The sequence below is a fragment of the Phycodurus eques genome, chromosome 4 (genome assembly GCF_024500275.1).
Source record: "Phycodurus eques isolate BA_2022a chromosome 4, UOR_Pequ_1.1, whole genome shotgun sequence".
Classification (NCBI taxonomy): Eukaryota; Metazoa; Chordata; class Actinopteri; order Syngnathiformes; family Syngnathidae; genus Phycodurus; species Phycodurus eques.
Window position 1 is genome coordinate 18,992,360 of NC_084528.1, and position 16,172 is coordinate 19,008,531.

A 16,172-nucleotide genomic window follows, 5' to 3' on the forward strand; every position below is an offset into this window, starting at 1 on the left:
TCTGATAATTGTTTTCTCATTTCTACCTTTATTTCATCTCATCTAATTTTATTTCCTCTTTTTATGTCAATTTTACCCCATAACATCTCATCTAATCTCAATCTGCATAACATCATCTCACCTCATCTCATGTAATCTCACTCACATTTCAGTTCACCTCGCCTAACCTGATTTTACCTCGCCTAATTTAAAAAAAATCATTCCACTTGATCAAATTTTATTCTCATCTAATTTTATCGAATCTCCTCTTTCATTTGATCTCATCTAATGTAATTTATTTTTTTCTCATATATCTCATAAATTTTACCCCATGTCATCTCTTATAAATAATCTCAATTAACATTACTTTAATCCCAATCCCACCTCACATCATCATAGTGTATGTCACTTAATCCAATTTTATTTTAGCTCATGTCATCTCATGATTTTACCTCATCTCGTTACATTTAATCTCACCTCACCTTGTTTTGTTTTATTTTATTAACACTAAACTCACCTCACCTCTTCTCATGTCCAGGTGGTATCACGGCCACCTGTCTGGTCCAAACGCAGAGAAGATGCTGATTGCTCGGGATGAGTCGGGCACCTTCCTGGTCAGAGAGTCGCTATCCAAACCGGGAGATTTTGTCCTGTCGGTTCTGACGGACGAGCGGGGCAAAACGGGGGCGAGGAGGGTGTCCCACATCAAGATCATGTGTCAGGTGTGTGTGTGAGATTGTCGGCATGTTTTTTATTTGACATTTTTTTTTTAGATGTGTTGTTATTTTTTTCTTTTTAGAATGAGCAGTACACTGTGGGAGGCTCTGAGATGTTTGACACACTCAGCGACTTAGTGGACTTCTACAAATTTAAAGGCATCGAGGAGATTTCTGGGAACTGGGTGCACCTCAAACAAGTATGTTGGGCTTCAATTGTAAAGCACAGTTTAATGATAAACATAATACCTCCTTAAAAAATTTACATATTTTTTGATAGTTTATGGATTGCAGAGATGTTTACAAAGAGATAAAGTGTTAAATGTGTGCATCCCGGCAGCCGTATTACTCCACCAGAGTGAACGCGGCCGACATCGACAGCCGAGTGAAACAACTGGACCAGACCACAACCATGCAGCAGGAGGCCGATTGCGGGAAAAGCAAGGCGGGTTTCTGGGAGGAGTTTGATGTGAGTCAAATCCGTCATCATCATCATATTGTTTTATTGCTGCCTTCTGGCTGCGTAATATTAACTAATAGCAGTGGGCTGCCATTTTGTGGTGTTGACAAGCATGCACACTCGGTCAACACCTAAGGACAATTTAGAGTCTTCAATTAACCTGACATGCATGTTTTGGAATGTGGGAGGAAGTCAGATTAGCCCCAGAAAAGCTACGCAAGCACAAGAAGAACATGTAATCTTCCACACGAAAGGCCAGAGCCTGGATTCGGACCACCAACCTCAAAAGTGAGGCGGATGTGCAAATCACTCATACACCAAGCCGCTGATTTATGAATCCAAAACGCACAAACTAAGCGTTTGTTACTCTGTATTCAAATTACAAAAGAGAAACTAACAACTGTGTGCAATTGTGTATTTAAAAAAAAAAATTAGAATTAAAGAAAAACAACAAAGGAACAGTTGCAGGTTTCTCATTTAAACCAGAAAAACAGAAGTAACAAAATGCATAAAAAATAAAAATAAAGGGAATAATAATATGATATGTAGGGATGGGAATTGATTCTCTATTGATTCTTCATGGGTGAGGGAATGTAATAATTAAAATGGGTTTGTTTTCTTTAACTCTTTATCTTCAAATTTCGACAGAAGTTATGCATTTGCCATAATCTGTAATGTATCCTTACGGGTGGAAAAGAAAAATAGGCCACTTAGAGAAGCTCAATGCAGTTTGTCCTTACTTTATAAAATATCAGTGCCTGAGGAAATTGTTCAGTTCCACTCTTATTGGGCCAGAGAAAATGAAATATTTGGGTTTTTTAAGACAAACTGAGGCAACAACTTTAAACAGTGAGACTGAGAACAATTAAAGGAGTCTTTTTAAGTTTCATCTACAAGGATATCAGCTCTTTTAATCCACCAGGTAGAAATTTTTATTACTGGAGAAGTTTCCCAAAATACGACATTTGGGAATATTTATAGTAGTCCTTTTGCATTCAACTTGATCCAAAATTAAATTCAGACATTAAACAAATAATTGTTTTGTTAAAAGAAGAACATTTGATCTGGTTTTGCAAAATACTTTCCACATGATTATAGAAACCCGAGAGAGGTGAGTGTCAGAGTGGCCTCCCCAGTATTCCACAAACATGTCAGTTTCATTTAAGACACTAAATTGTTCATATTATAGGTGTGAGTGTAAATGGTTGTTTGTCTATATGGGGTTGTTGTCTCTAAAAGAAAGAGCACTATAGCAACTGCATGGATGATGTGTAGTTTTATGAAACTTTTTTTTTTTTTTTTTTTTTTTTTTTTTTTTTTTTTACAAAATTTGAGAAAGTTCTACATTATTGTTTTAGACATGAGTTGAATGAAGAATTTATTGATTTCAGTCAAGTGACTGTAAGTTTCGTTGCTGGGGCCATTGTAAGTGCACTAATTTGTAATATACTTTTGACTACCACTCAGGCTCTTCAAAAGTTGGAGGCAAAGGTGAAAAAGAGTCGAGAGGAAGGCCAGAGACCTGAGAACAAGACCAAAAACAGATACAAGAATATTCTTCCTTGTAAGTCTCATGTTTAAGCCATTTCATATACAGTGGTGCCTTGAGATAAGAGTGACCCATCTTATGAGTTTATCGAGATACGAGCAAAAATCTGAGATCGGAGCGCTGTTTGTTGGCAGTGAACTCAACTTACAACAAGCAGCAGTTTGGCAGACAGTGGAAACAAAGAAGCTTCAAGCTGTTTATTGCCACTCCCAGGTGAAGTTCACGGTCTATTAAACATAAAATAAGTTACACATTGAATTTCTAAAACAACCATTCAATTAAATATAGGTTGAACATGATTTGCAAATCATTGTATTCTGTTTTTATTTATGTTTAACACAACATTGGGATTGTACAATCGTATGTATGTATTATGATGCCCCCAGGTGGCCAAGGCATGCACACCAAAAGGTGCAACAAAAAATGTGGAAAAAACTGTTAAATTCTTTACACTCTATTTAAATATGTCATTACTGTTTGTTTTTATTAAGTACAATATTATAGAGTGCTATTTTTCATATATTGGCAAAGACTACAAAGGTTTTTTGTTTTTTTGGGGGGTGGGGGCAGGCTGTAACCGATTAATGGCATTCCATTCATTTCTGTGGGAAAAGATGATATTAGATACAAGGGTTTTGAGTTCCACCATGGTCGCGGAAAGAATTAAACTTGTATCTCAAGGCACCACAAAAAAAAAAACTATCACGGATTTTCACCTATTGCAAGTGGGTCTGTAATGTATTCCCCGTAATAAATGGGGGTTGACTGTACTGATCTTGTAGCCCTGACCCGACGTACAGTAAATGTTTTTAATTATTCATTTCAGTCAATGACACCAGAGTCATCCTGCAGGACGCTGACCTCAATGTTGTGGGGTCAGATTACATCAACGCCAACTACATGCGAGTACGTCCTCAAATCCTGCCGGGCTTCTCCGTCACACAATTTATAAGGCACAAGTAGAAAGCTGACCCTGCGTTACCTGGTCCGCTTTGTAGAACACCTTGTGGGAGTCGGAGAATCAGAAAGTTTACATCGCCACTCAGGGTTGCCTGGCAACGACCGTCGACGACTTCTGGCAGATGGTGTGGCAGGAGAACACCAGGGTCATTGTGATGACAACGAGGGAGGTGGAGAAAGGGCGGGTCAGTCTTTTTCCCAGAATGTAGCGGTGCTGATGGACAAACATTCACGCCAATGCCAATTAGCATTTTTGAAAGTATTCTTTGCATTCCTCCGCAGCCACTAGGGGGCATATTTTCATGCTCTCTGAGGGTTTCTGGTTACAGATTAACCAAAAAACTAGACCTCAGTTTATTTTTCATGAATTAATTTTGAATGTAAATGTATAGTTATTTGCATAATTATATATATATATTATAAAATGTTTTTACTTGCATACACTATATCTCCAAAAGTATACACTCACCTTTTCTAGTATTTGGGATGTACAACCCCAATTCCAATGAAATTGGGACGTTTTGTTAAACATAAATAAAAACAGAATACAATGACTTGCGAATCATGTTCAACCTATATTTAATTGAATACACTACAAAGACAAGATTTTTAATGTTCAAACTGATCAACTTTCTTGTTTTTAGCAAATAATCATTAACTTGGAATTTTATGGCTGTAACACGTTCCCAAAAAGATGGGACAGGTGGCAAAAAAGACTGAGAAAGTTGAGGAATGCTCATCGAACACCTGTTTGGAACATCACACAGGTGAACAGGCTAATTGGGAACAAGTGGGTGCCATGATTGGGTGCAAGTGAACAAGTGCGTGAGAAAATAATCGAACAGTTTAAGGACAATGTTCCTCAATGTACAATTGCAAGGAATTTAGGGATTTCATCATCTACGGTCCATAATATCATCTAAAGGTTCAGAGAATCTGGAGAAATCACTGGATGTAAACGGCAAGGCCCAAAACCAACATTGAATGCCCGTGACCTTCGAGCCCTCAGGCGACAGTGCATCAAAAACCAACATCAATGTTGGTTTTTGATGCACTGTTGTGAGGATATCACCACATGGGCTCAGGAACACTTCATAAAACCAATGTCAGTAAATATAGTTTGGTGCTACATCCGTAAGTGCAACTTGAAACTCTACTATGCAAAGATAAAAACAATTTATCACCAACACCCAGAAACGCCACCGGCTTCTCTGGGCCTGAGCTCATCTAAAACGGACTGATGAAAAGTGTTCTGTGGTCCGACGAGTCCACATTTCAAATTGCTTTTGGAAATTGTGGACGTCGTGTCCTCCGGGCCAAAGAGGAAAAGAACCATCCGTACCGTTATGGACTCAAAGTTCAAAAGTCAGCATGTGTGATGGTATGGGACTGTGTTAGTGCCAATGGCATGGGTAACTTACACCTCTGTGAAGGCACCATTAATGCTGAAAGGTACATACAGGTTTTGGAGAAACATATGCTGCCATCCAGGCCCCTGCTTATTTCAGCAAGACAATGCCAAACCACATTCTGCATGATCTACAACAGCGTGGGTTCGTAGTAAAAGAGTGCGGGTACTAGACTGGCCTGCCTGCAGTCCAGACCTGTCTCCCATTGAAAATGCGTGGCGCATTATGAACCGTAAAATACGACAATGACGATTTGCTAAAAACAATAAAGTATATCAGTTTGAACATTAAATATCTTGTCTTTGTCGTGTATTCAATTAAATATAGGTCGAATATGATTTGCAAATCATTGTATTCTGTTTTTATTTATGTTTAACATAAAGTCCCAATTTCATTGGAATTGGGGTTGTAACTCCCAAATACTAGAAAAGGTTTTGGTAAAATATGGGACTTTTAAATGCCAATGTAAATAAATAACCACATTGAAACACCTCAATAGTTTTTTTTTTTTTTTTTTAAGAATTGAATCTAAATAATATATAGCTATTGCTAAAATGAATAATAATAATTCAATATTTCAGTGTATATTGTCAGTCCCACTTTTTTGGAACGTGTTGCAGCCATAAAATTCTAAGTTAATGATTATTTGCTACATTAAATATCCTGTCTTTGTAGTGTATTCAATGAAATATAGATCGAAAATGATTTGCAAATCATTGTATTCTGTTTTTATTTGTGTTTAACACAACGTTCCAACTTCATTGGACTTGGGGTTGTATATTCACTTGTCGAATCACATTAAAGGCCTTTTCATGCTCTACTTTCCAGGCGCCTGAAAGCATGAAATCTACTCACTGCACTGATTCCGTTGGGATTAGATTTAACATAGTAGTAGTAGCAGTAGTTGTATTAGTGATCTAAATGTCTCATTGATGAAGCTGGAAATGTTAAGCCTTCAGGATTGCATTAACACTTAAGAAGACGAATGCATGTGGCAGAACTTGTGCGTTGTTTTTGTAGCTCATCCCAAATGTGGTATGTATGCTTGATTGTGTGTGCAGAATAAATGTGTTCCGTACTGGCCCGAGAGCGAGAGCTCTAAGGAGGTGGGCCGCTACGTGGTGACCTCCAAGTCGGAGTGGGAAGCAGCCGATTACAAAGTCCGAGTCTTGGAGGTGACGCTCAAGGTGGGCACCGCGCGCCTCTGACCTCGCTGCCCTGAAGTGAAACTTACATTGTCGCCTTACGTCAACAGCCCAAACATTCCCGCACCGTGTGGCACTACCAGTACCTGAGCTGGCCTGACCACGGCGTCCCCCAAGAGCCCGGCGGTGTCCTCAGCTTCCTTACACAAGTGAACGCCAAACAGGCTGAATATCCCGCTGCCGGTCCGATGATCATCCACTGCAGGTACACGAGTCCGGGAGACCTCAAAATGGTGTGTCTCTAAAGCAGGGTACCATGTGACCCAGCTATATCGCGGCTCGTCATTCATTGCCCCACTACATTTATTTATTTATTTTTAAGCAATCGTTCGTTATGCGTTTGTACAATATTCTGACTTTTATGCCCTAAAATGTGGGAAAGAAAAGCCACAGTTGCCGATGCACTTTTCACAAGTTCAGTCCTGAAACTCGGGAACAGACAACATCATCATCACTTTTGAGAGCTGACTATAATTGCTCACAGAGCTTTGTGCAATCAAAGAACAGATGTAAGATGGGAACAAACCGAGGATAGCTTTGAAGATGAAAAGATGCCAATGATTTAGCCTCCATATGGCAAGTGAGGGGCAGCCCGCCGTGACTCATAATAAACGGTGATGTGTTAAGGTTTTACAATTTGTAATAAAACAAAGCGCGCTGTGATGTGCAGAGTCTAACGTGTGCAGACAATGGGCAGGTGCATTCATGTGCAAAAGTCACCATAATCAAGTGCAGGTAAAAATGTAGCAGGGACCAGACGTAATATGGCTTCAAAGGAAAAACCAGACTTCTGAAATAAAATCAACACCAGATTTTTAAGAAAGTAATTGACATGAGGTTTAAAAGAGAGCAAATCATCAATCCAAACAGTGAGATACTGAGAAAAACATCACCTTTGTTTTGCGAGCATGTATCGTCAACTTTAGCTCTCAAAGCTGGTTCGAGAATAAAGCTTCTGAGCTGGAGGGATCAGCGCAAAAAACTAGTCTCATCTGCAAAAAAAATTAAATTAGCTCAATACACACCTACATTATTGAAATACAGAGCCGTTGCTGCCATCTTGGCCAGATCACTCTGGAAGAAGAAAAAAAAAAAAGAAAAAGTTTTAAATCTCAATGATTTTTTTACCTGGTTCAAAAAAGGATATTGATTGATTGAGAGAATATTAGTGAGTATAAGGTAGAGCCCAGGTGCCGCGGTGGATGACTGGTTAGCACATCTGCCTCACAGTTCTGAGGACCCGGGTTCAAATCAGGCCTCGCCTGTGTGGAGTTTGCATGTTCACCCCGTGCCTGCGTGGATTTTCTCTTGGTACTCCGATCTCCTCCCACATTCCAAAAACATGCATGGTAGGTGAATTGAAGACTCTAAATTGCCCGTATGTGTGAAAGTGAGTGCGAATGGTTGTTTGTTTATATGTGCCCAGCGATTAGCTGGCGACCAGTTCAGGGTGTACTCCGCATCTCACCCGGCGTCAGCTGGGATAGGCTCCAGCATGCCTGTGACCCTCGTTAGGATAAGCCTTAGCAGATCACAAACAAAGAAGTTCAACGAACGAATCACTCTTCAGTTCTTCAATACACCAGTACAGCAGTACATTCAGTTCAATTAAGTCCCTCCCCCGCCTGCATGGCGCTGCCTGACGCTAGCTGCTCATTGGTCATTCACTGATGTGAGTGACAATGCTGGTGAATCGCAAATCACATGGTAGTACGTTTAATGAAGTCCCGCCCCCGCCCGCACGCTGGCTGCTCATTGGTCATTCCCCGAAGATTCAGAAGTAAGTGACAGAACACTTAAGCAATTCCGTTTCCGCTCCCAGCTGACCTGTTCGCCTCACAGTGACGGGCGGCGGCCAAGCTCAAAGAATGAATCATTTCATAGAATGATTCAGTTCAGTTTGTTCAGTAAAAAGATTTGTTCTTCTGAACGAAACGTTTGTGAAAGAAACAACACTATTATCCACAAAGCCTAAGCTATCGTTTAACACTTTCATGGTAGCGGGGCTTGTGCTTCGATGCTCTCTGAAACCAGATGTTAAGATAAAATAGCGGTTTTGGCAAGGAATTCCTTTAACTTTTTGTTTACAAGCATTTCTAGGACCTTTGTGAGAACTGGTAACTGTGAAATCGGTCTGTAGTTATTCAGAGCAGATACATCATCGTCTTTTAGTACAGAGAGCACAGAAGATGACTTCAAGAATTTTGATGTCATTTTCCGAACAGATTGGGGAGGAAAGAAATCACACCCCACAGGACGATCGCTCAGGATAATCTTTTAGAAGCATCTGACTATCGCGCCTTTGCTTCCTTTTATTGGAAGAGAGGAAGAATGCCCAAATGCGTCTTGATTGTTGGTATGTGTGTTCCTTGCTTTAATGAGGCTGCTTTTAACTTTTCTATTCTTGTAGTTCCTATCTGCATATCAGGGATATTATGCATATTTAAATGAACTGCTATACTAGGTGTGGTCCAATATTGTGAAACCATTCCAAAGCTCTCGAGTTTAGAAATCTTTGTGAATGCATAGAGGTTTAAGATTAAAGTTCGTAGTTTTAAGATTAGTTGGACAAAAGGTTTCGAGTCAACTGACATTTTATCCTTGCGGACTGTTGCTGCTTGTGACATGAGGAGTATGAAGGCCTGTTTTGTGACATACGTGTTTGGGAATGCATGCATGTTCCCCATCTCCTGTTCCCTCGTGTTGCACAACATTTTTCCTTTGAACAAAAGCGACCTTTACTTATGATGTTTTGCCATGCGTGCTGTCAATAAACTACAGTGGTTCCTTGATTTTTAAGTGCCGTAATTTACAAGTTTTAGAGTTTGAGCCATCGGTTGGTCGAATTTTTGCTTTCTCTTGGGAGACAAAATGTGAGTTATAAATTAGCTTCAGATATGCCGCCACTATGGTGAAGTGAAAAATATGGAGCCGTTAAGGTACTGTCATGCCCCCATATGGAAAGGAGAGCCACAGTCACCAATGCAGTCACTGCACTGTGGCTGTCCTTGCCCAGACCAGAACATATTAAAAGAACAAAAATGGAAAAATCATTTTGAAAAGAATCCGCGACTAGGTGAATTCCTGGGTGCCGAACCGTGCGTATGCGGGGTCAACTCCAATGGAATTTCAGTTCATTTCAATGGTAAAATTCATATGATATATGAGTAAATTGAATTACGAACTTGTTCACAGAATAAAACTTCAAGGTACCACTGTACTACTTCTTCTGCTTTGTGTCTGTGCAGCGCTGGGATTGGTCGGACGGGCACCATTGTGGTGATTGACATGATCATTGAGACCATCAACACGATAGGTAATACAAAAACTCAACGTTGACTTGATTAGGACTCTTCACCCTCTGAGGTTTACCCGTCTCCCTCCAGGTCTAAACTGTGACATCGACATCTCCAAGTACATCCAGATGGTGCGCGGGCAGCGCTCTGGCATGGTGCAGACCGAGGCCCAGTACAGGTTCATCTACCTGTCCGTATCAGAGTACATACAGACCACCAAGGTCAAAGACAGTGCCTCCATGGTAAGAAGACAGGCCAAACACAGACAGCTAACTGTTTAGGTCAAGAATTAATCTACTTGCTTGGGTTTGAACTGACGAGTCAACACGTCAACTTTACCGCTGCAAAATGAAAATTATAACTTGGAAGTCGATTAATTGGCAACCACCTGTTATGGCATTAGAAACATGGACGCCTCACTTAAATCAACAGGTGGTCGGTCGGCGCAGCCAATTAGTAGTGGCGCCTCAAGTGTGTGGAATTTTATAAAAATGAGACCAGTTGCACGGCCACTCTCAAAATATGCAAGTCCATCCTGAAATATAACAAAAGCAGAAGTTCTATGAACGCCCACATGAAAAGGCAAACTGACGAACTGCCTTAAATCCTCACATCAGCCGTCAGCGAATTCACCAAACACCCGCCTGTGAGAGTGAAAACACACAATGTACTGTAACGTCTGCTCACAAAGACAAGCGGCAGTCGATCGACAACCTCTTTATTGTGAAAATTAACGCTTCATGTCGCCAACAACTTGTGTTTCGCTCAAGCCTTCGGCCGCACTGCAAGCTCTTCTTCCACCTTCCAGTCGCCCCACCTCCCGACTCGCTCATCCTTCATGGTCGCACAGAACGGTGGATTTTATAAAACGCGTGCAACAGTCCACGTAACACAACTGCAGGTTTTCCACAATACATTATTGCAAAACATTCACTTATCATTTTTTTCTTTCTTTTTTTTTTTTTATTATATACTATTATATCCTGTTGTGAGTAGCAACTCTGCAGTTGTGTTGCGTTAATTGGTGTTAAGAGTGATTGGATGAATGTGTTGGGGATGGGGCGAGTCCAGCCGAGGACGGTGGCGAGAGCGAGCGAGCGCGCGCAACAGCGAGTTGACAACTGGAATAAATATCAATGATGTCATCGATTGATTGGTATGGATGCAATAACCATCATTTTAGCGTCGACTTCCAAAAATCTGAAGTCGTTCAACATCACAAATGAGTACAAAAAATGTACATACAGTATTGTGGACAGAGAAGACCTTCCACTTCACAATTATATGCCACTTTGTGATGGTCGATCACATGAAATCCCAATGAAAGACATTTGCGTTTGTGATTATAACATGACAAAATGTGGATAAGAGAAATGGCATCAACAAGACAGGAACATACCCTAATGTACAGCGTGTCAATAGGCCTTTGAACTTTTCTCTGCTGATTAGAACCCTACCTCCCAGAGACACTTTTATCAGCAGTACTTCGCGTAAGATGAACTTTGGTCTAAAAAGAAATCCAATAAATAAATCGAACCACTGTGTTTATCTTCTCCTACAGGAGGCTGAGACAGAGTATGAAAATTTACGGCTCAAACACCCCCCGGTGAGCAGAAACATCACAAAGTGAGTGAACGTGCTACTGACCGTGTGTGACAAAAATCCAAAGACATTTTTCACATCACACTGATCCTCCAAAGCTCACACTGAAGTGACAATTGTGACTCTGCTTGTGTTTGGTCAGCACTTTTTGAGGGAGGGTCATCATCCAAGTTAACACATCTTGAACATGTGTTCACACATTCATCAGGTTTTCTGTTGTTAAGACTACAATTTGTCAACTAATGTCTGTGATTCAGAACTAAGCCTCCCTGCTACAACGTGTAACAGAGGTAGGCAAGGTACACGTTCTTTAAGCCGGTTCACCGTGTATTCACTTTATTATTAAGAGTCCTGTAATATTTGTTGCATTAATCCAGCCGTATTTTCCATAACATTGGTTAATTGAAGTGTTTTTATTTTTGTATTCATTTATCTTATGAACTAACTTTTTAACTGATTCAATAAAATAGACGAGTAATAGTACAAGTAAATAATTAAATAACTAAGCTACATTTTTTATTAAAATAAACTAGTTTACATTAAATACAAAAACATTTGTATCATAAACTTTTCAATTAAATTATTTGTAATTCAAATTTTTTTGTTTTAAAAATCAACTATCATGCATCATATACAAAATATTAGTGACATAAACCATTTTAATGTAATAGTTAAATAATTGTTCATTAATTACAATTAAGTTAATTTTAAATCATACAATTTAAATATTAGCAGGGATTATTATTCATTAAATTAAATAATAAATATTTCACATTAATACCCAAAATATTAGTCAAATAAACTATTTAAATTGTTTCGTAAAATAATGGTTTAATAATTATAAATAAATGAACTATAACTAACAACCTTGAAATAAGATGGAATTATTTGCTTAAGATAAAATACATTGATAAAACAAAACAAGTACCAAATTATTAATAAAATAAGCAATTTTACTTTTATAGTTTAATTCTGTAGGTATTCATTCATTATAATTAAAATAATAAAAAATAGTAACATTAAAAATTATCCATCCATCCATCCATTTTCTACCGCTTATCCGAGGTCGGGTCGCGGGGGCAGTAGCTTTAGGAGGAACGCCCGGACTTCCCTCTCCCCAGCCACTTCATCCAGCTCTTCCGGGGAATCCCGAGGCGTTCCCAGGCCAACCGAAGGATGTAGTCTATGCAGCCTGTCCTAGGTCGTCCCCGGGGTCTCCTCCCGATGGGACGTTCCCGGGACACCTCACCAGGGAGACGTCCGGGAGGCATCCGAATCAGATGCCCCAGCCACCTCCTCTGGCTCCTCTCGATGTGGAGGAGCAGCGGCTCTACTCTGAGATCCTCCCAGATGACCGAGCTTCTCACCCTATCTCTCAGGGAGAGCCCGGACACCCTGCGGAGGAAACTCATTTCGGCCGCTTGTATCCGATTTGTTTTAATTTTTTTAATTAAAAATTAGTGTATTATTATTTTATTATTCTAATAAACTATTTTACATAAAATACAAAATAATAGTAGAATAAATTATTTATTTTCTATTAGATACTTGATAAATGATACAATTAATTTGAAATAAGAAAAATGAGCATAAATAATGATTCTATTATTAAACATAAACTATAAATATTTTCTTTGAATAATTATCCATTATCCATCCATCCATTTTCTGAGCCGCTTCTCCTCACTAGGGTCGCGGGCGTGCTGGAGCCTATCCCAGCTATCATCGGGCAGGAGGCGGGGTACACCCCGAACTGGTCGCCAGACAATCGCAGGGCACATACAAACAAACAACCATTCGCACTCACAGTCATGCCTACGGGCAATTTAGAGTCTCCAATTAATGCATGTTTTTGGGATGTGGGAGGAAACCGGAGTGCCCGGAGAAAACCCACGCAGGCACGGGGAGAACATGCAAACTCCACACAAGCGGGGCCGGGGATTGAACCCCGCTCCTCAGAACTGCGAGGCTGACGGTCTAACCAGTCGCTCACCGTGCCGCCTAATTATCCATTAATTAGAATGAAATCAATTATAAATAAAATTAAAAATGAACAATTATTATTCTATTATTAAAATAAGCTTTATTTTAGCTAAACTAAAAAATATTAGTAAACTACTTTTTAAAAAAAAATTTATTAAATGAATGGGTATATTTGTCTGTTCAAAAATCCAATGTGTCCCCCAAAAGTTTGCCCACCCATAGCGGATAAGAACCTCCTCCCTTACATTGTATTTTTCTCTTTGCAGATACCAGGATTTGGATGTGTACGAGAATCTGAGCAAAGCAAAGAAAGACAAGAAGCCAAAGTCAGACAAGAAAAGTGGCTCATTAAAGAAAAAATAAGTTTTTTTTTTTTTTTTTTTTTTTTTTAAATATTTTTAAGTCATCTTGTGTTATTTATGTCGGCCCATGTTGCCTTTCACAACACAAACAAGCGGAAATGCTTCAGCATAATTGGAAGACCACAACACAGTGACGCGCTCAAAATGAGGAAAATACAACTATAACTTTACAGTCACATTTCAATGTGTACTGAACTAGTATTTTACATGTGCTGTTTTGTTTTACACTTTAAACTGCTACTGAATTCCTCACATGTACAATAAAAATGAACACAAGGAACCACTGAGAATGTGAGTTTCTGTTAACATAGAGTTTAAAGGTCCCGTATTTTGGATATTTTGACCTCCGAGTGACTGTCTAACATGGAGTTTGTATAAAAGTGCCAATTTCATAAAAAAAAAAAAACAACAACTTAATTTTGTCATACAAGTGTCCAGAAAAGGCCCCTCTGACAGCTACTTCTGTTTGATGCAGTTTTGCATCCGCTTTGTCCATATTTGGCTAAGACCACACCCATTTGGTTGACTCTGTGCAGAAGACCCACTTATGAGAGCACACGTGTTTGTTATGTTGACAGTGCTGGCTCGAGAGCGGGTTAGGGTTAGGTAGGCGGAGATCTTCGCTAGTGACGTAGATAAGCTTGAGAAATTCGAATGACCTGATTTCAGGCCTCTTGGCAGAAAAACGTCGAACTCAAAAATGCGTGGACAAAGTGGAACGTGTTCTGTGGTCCGACGAGTCCACATTTCAAATTGTTTTGGGAAATTGTGAACGTCGTGTCCTCCGGGCCAAAGGAGAAAAGAACCTTCCAGACTCTTATGGACGCAAAGTTCAAAAGCCAGCATCTGTGATGGTATGGGGCTGTTAGTGCCAATGGCATGGGTAACTTACACATCTGTGAAGGCACCATTAATGCTGAAAGGTATATAAAAGTTTTGGAGAAACATATGCTGCCATCCAAGCAGCGTCTTTTTCATGGACGCCCCTGCTTATTTCAGCAAGACAATGCCAAACCACATTCTTCACGTGTTACAACAGCGTGGCTTTGTAGTAATAGAGTGCGGGTACTAGACTGGCCTGCCTGCAGCCCAGACCTGTCTCCGATTGAAAATGTGTGACACATTATGAAGCGTAAAGTACGAAAACGGAGACCCCGGACTGTTGAACAGCTGAAGCTGTACATTCAGCAAGAATGGGAAAGAATTCCATCTACAAAGCTTCAACAATTAGTGTCCTCAGTTCCCAAATGTTTTTGAATGTTGTTAAAAGAAAAGGTGATGTAACACAGCGGTAAACATGACCCTGTCCCAGCTTTTTTGGAACGTGTTGGAGCCATAAAATTCTAAGTTAATGATTATTTGCTAAAAACAATAAAGTTGATCAGTTTGAACATTAAATATCTTGTCTTTGTAGGGTATTCAATTAAATATAGGTCGGACATGATTAGCAAATCATTGTATTCTGTTTTTATTTATGTTTAACATAATGTCCCAATTTCATTGGAATTGGGGTTGTATATGGGACATTTAAATGCCAATGTAAATAAATAACCACATTGGGTTGTTTCAATCTTTTTTTTTTTTTTTTTTTAAATAATTGAATCTAAATAATATGTAGCTACTGCTAAAATGAATAATAATAATTCAATATTTCAGTGTATATTGTCAGTCCCACATTTTCTGGATTTGAATGTACTTATTTTTAAAGTCTTGAGCCCATTTCATTCTGCAAAAATATTGTGTATTTGTTATATCATTACTTTTAATTATCAATGAATTGTTAATTTACATCTTAGCATTAAATATTAACATTTAATTTTATCAATATATTAATTTTAGGCAATGCGAGAAATTTATTTATGTGGCACATTTCATGCACAAGGTAACTCAATGTGCTTAATTAAAAGCATTTAAAAACAAAGCAAGACATTTATAAAGAAAAAAAAAGTACAGAAAAAGAAAGTGCATGAAAGTTTTTTATTATTATTATTGAAAATGCTCAATTATAAGCATGGGAAAGAAAAAAAAGAATTTTAAACCTGGACTTAAAAACATTCACAACTGGGACTGACTTCACTTCTGTTGGCAACTTATTCAATTTGGGTGCAGCGTAACAGCTAAATGCTAATTTATAATGTAACCATTTTAATTTATTTGATTGGAATGGAAAAAGATAACTGAAAATTGAGTGAAAAAACTTCCTTGTATTAAATGTTATTTAAAAATATATTGTTCTAGTGTCATTGTTGTGCTCATTATGGAACAAATATAGTACTTTATTTTTTGTCACACTCATTCAGTCATCCTTTTAATTAATTTAGCAGTACTTAAAAAATAGATATCCGCAAAGGTTTAATATTAACTAATTACTCTTTGTAATGCTCATTTAATTATTTCAGTTTTTTAATTCTATTTTTTATTATTGTAAGAAAGTATTTTATAATTTTCATAATAAATCCAATGGTCTTAATCATCCTTTTCATGTATTTACTTTTAAATGAAAAACAAAGTCACATTTTAATGGGATCTATGAATAAAGTTGAGTTGAGATTATTGTCAATAGAGTAGTTTTATAAGTGAGAACCTTTTATCCGAATTATTCTAATCATCCTTTTAGTATTTTTTTTTTTTTTGTGGGGGGGGGGGTTAAA

The 16,172-nt window shown here is 38.6% G+C and overlaps 1 protein-coding gene across 1 annotated transcript in view; it reads left to right on the forward strand.

The window, feature by feature from the left end:
• ptpn6 (protein tyrosine phosphatase non-receptor type 6) overlaps positions 1–15,091 on the forward strand; it is a 25,079-nt gene extending 9,988 nt beyond the window's left edge. The window contains exons 5-16 of the mRNA XM_061674406.1: positions 518–701; positions 779–895; positions 1,036–1,164; positions 2,623–2,719; positions 3,531–3,610; positions 3,703–3,849; positions 6,135–6,260; positions 6,329–6,483; positions 9,527–9,594; positions 9,665–9,816; positions 11,136–11,200; positions 13,426–15,091. Of these exons, the coding sequence (XP_061530390.1) occupies positions 518–701; positions 779–895; positions 1,036–1,164; positions 2,623–2,719; positions 3,531–3,610; positions 3,703–3,849; positions 6,135–6,260; positions 6,329–6,483; positions 9,527–9,594; positions 9,665–9,816; positions 11,136–11,200; positions 13,426–13,522 (1,417 nt within the window). The 3' untranslated portion in view covers positions 13,523–15,091. The remainder of the gene's footprint in view (positions 1–517; positions 702–778; positions 896–1,035; positions 1,165–2,622; positions 2,720–3,530; positions 3,611–3,702; positions 3,850–6,134; positions 6,261–6,328; positions 6,484–9,526; positions 9,595–9,664; positions 9,817–11,135; positions 11,201–13,425) is intronic.
• Positions 15,092–16,172: the final 1,081 nt, after the last annotated feature.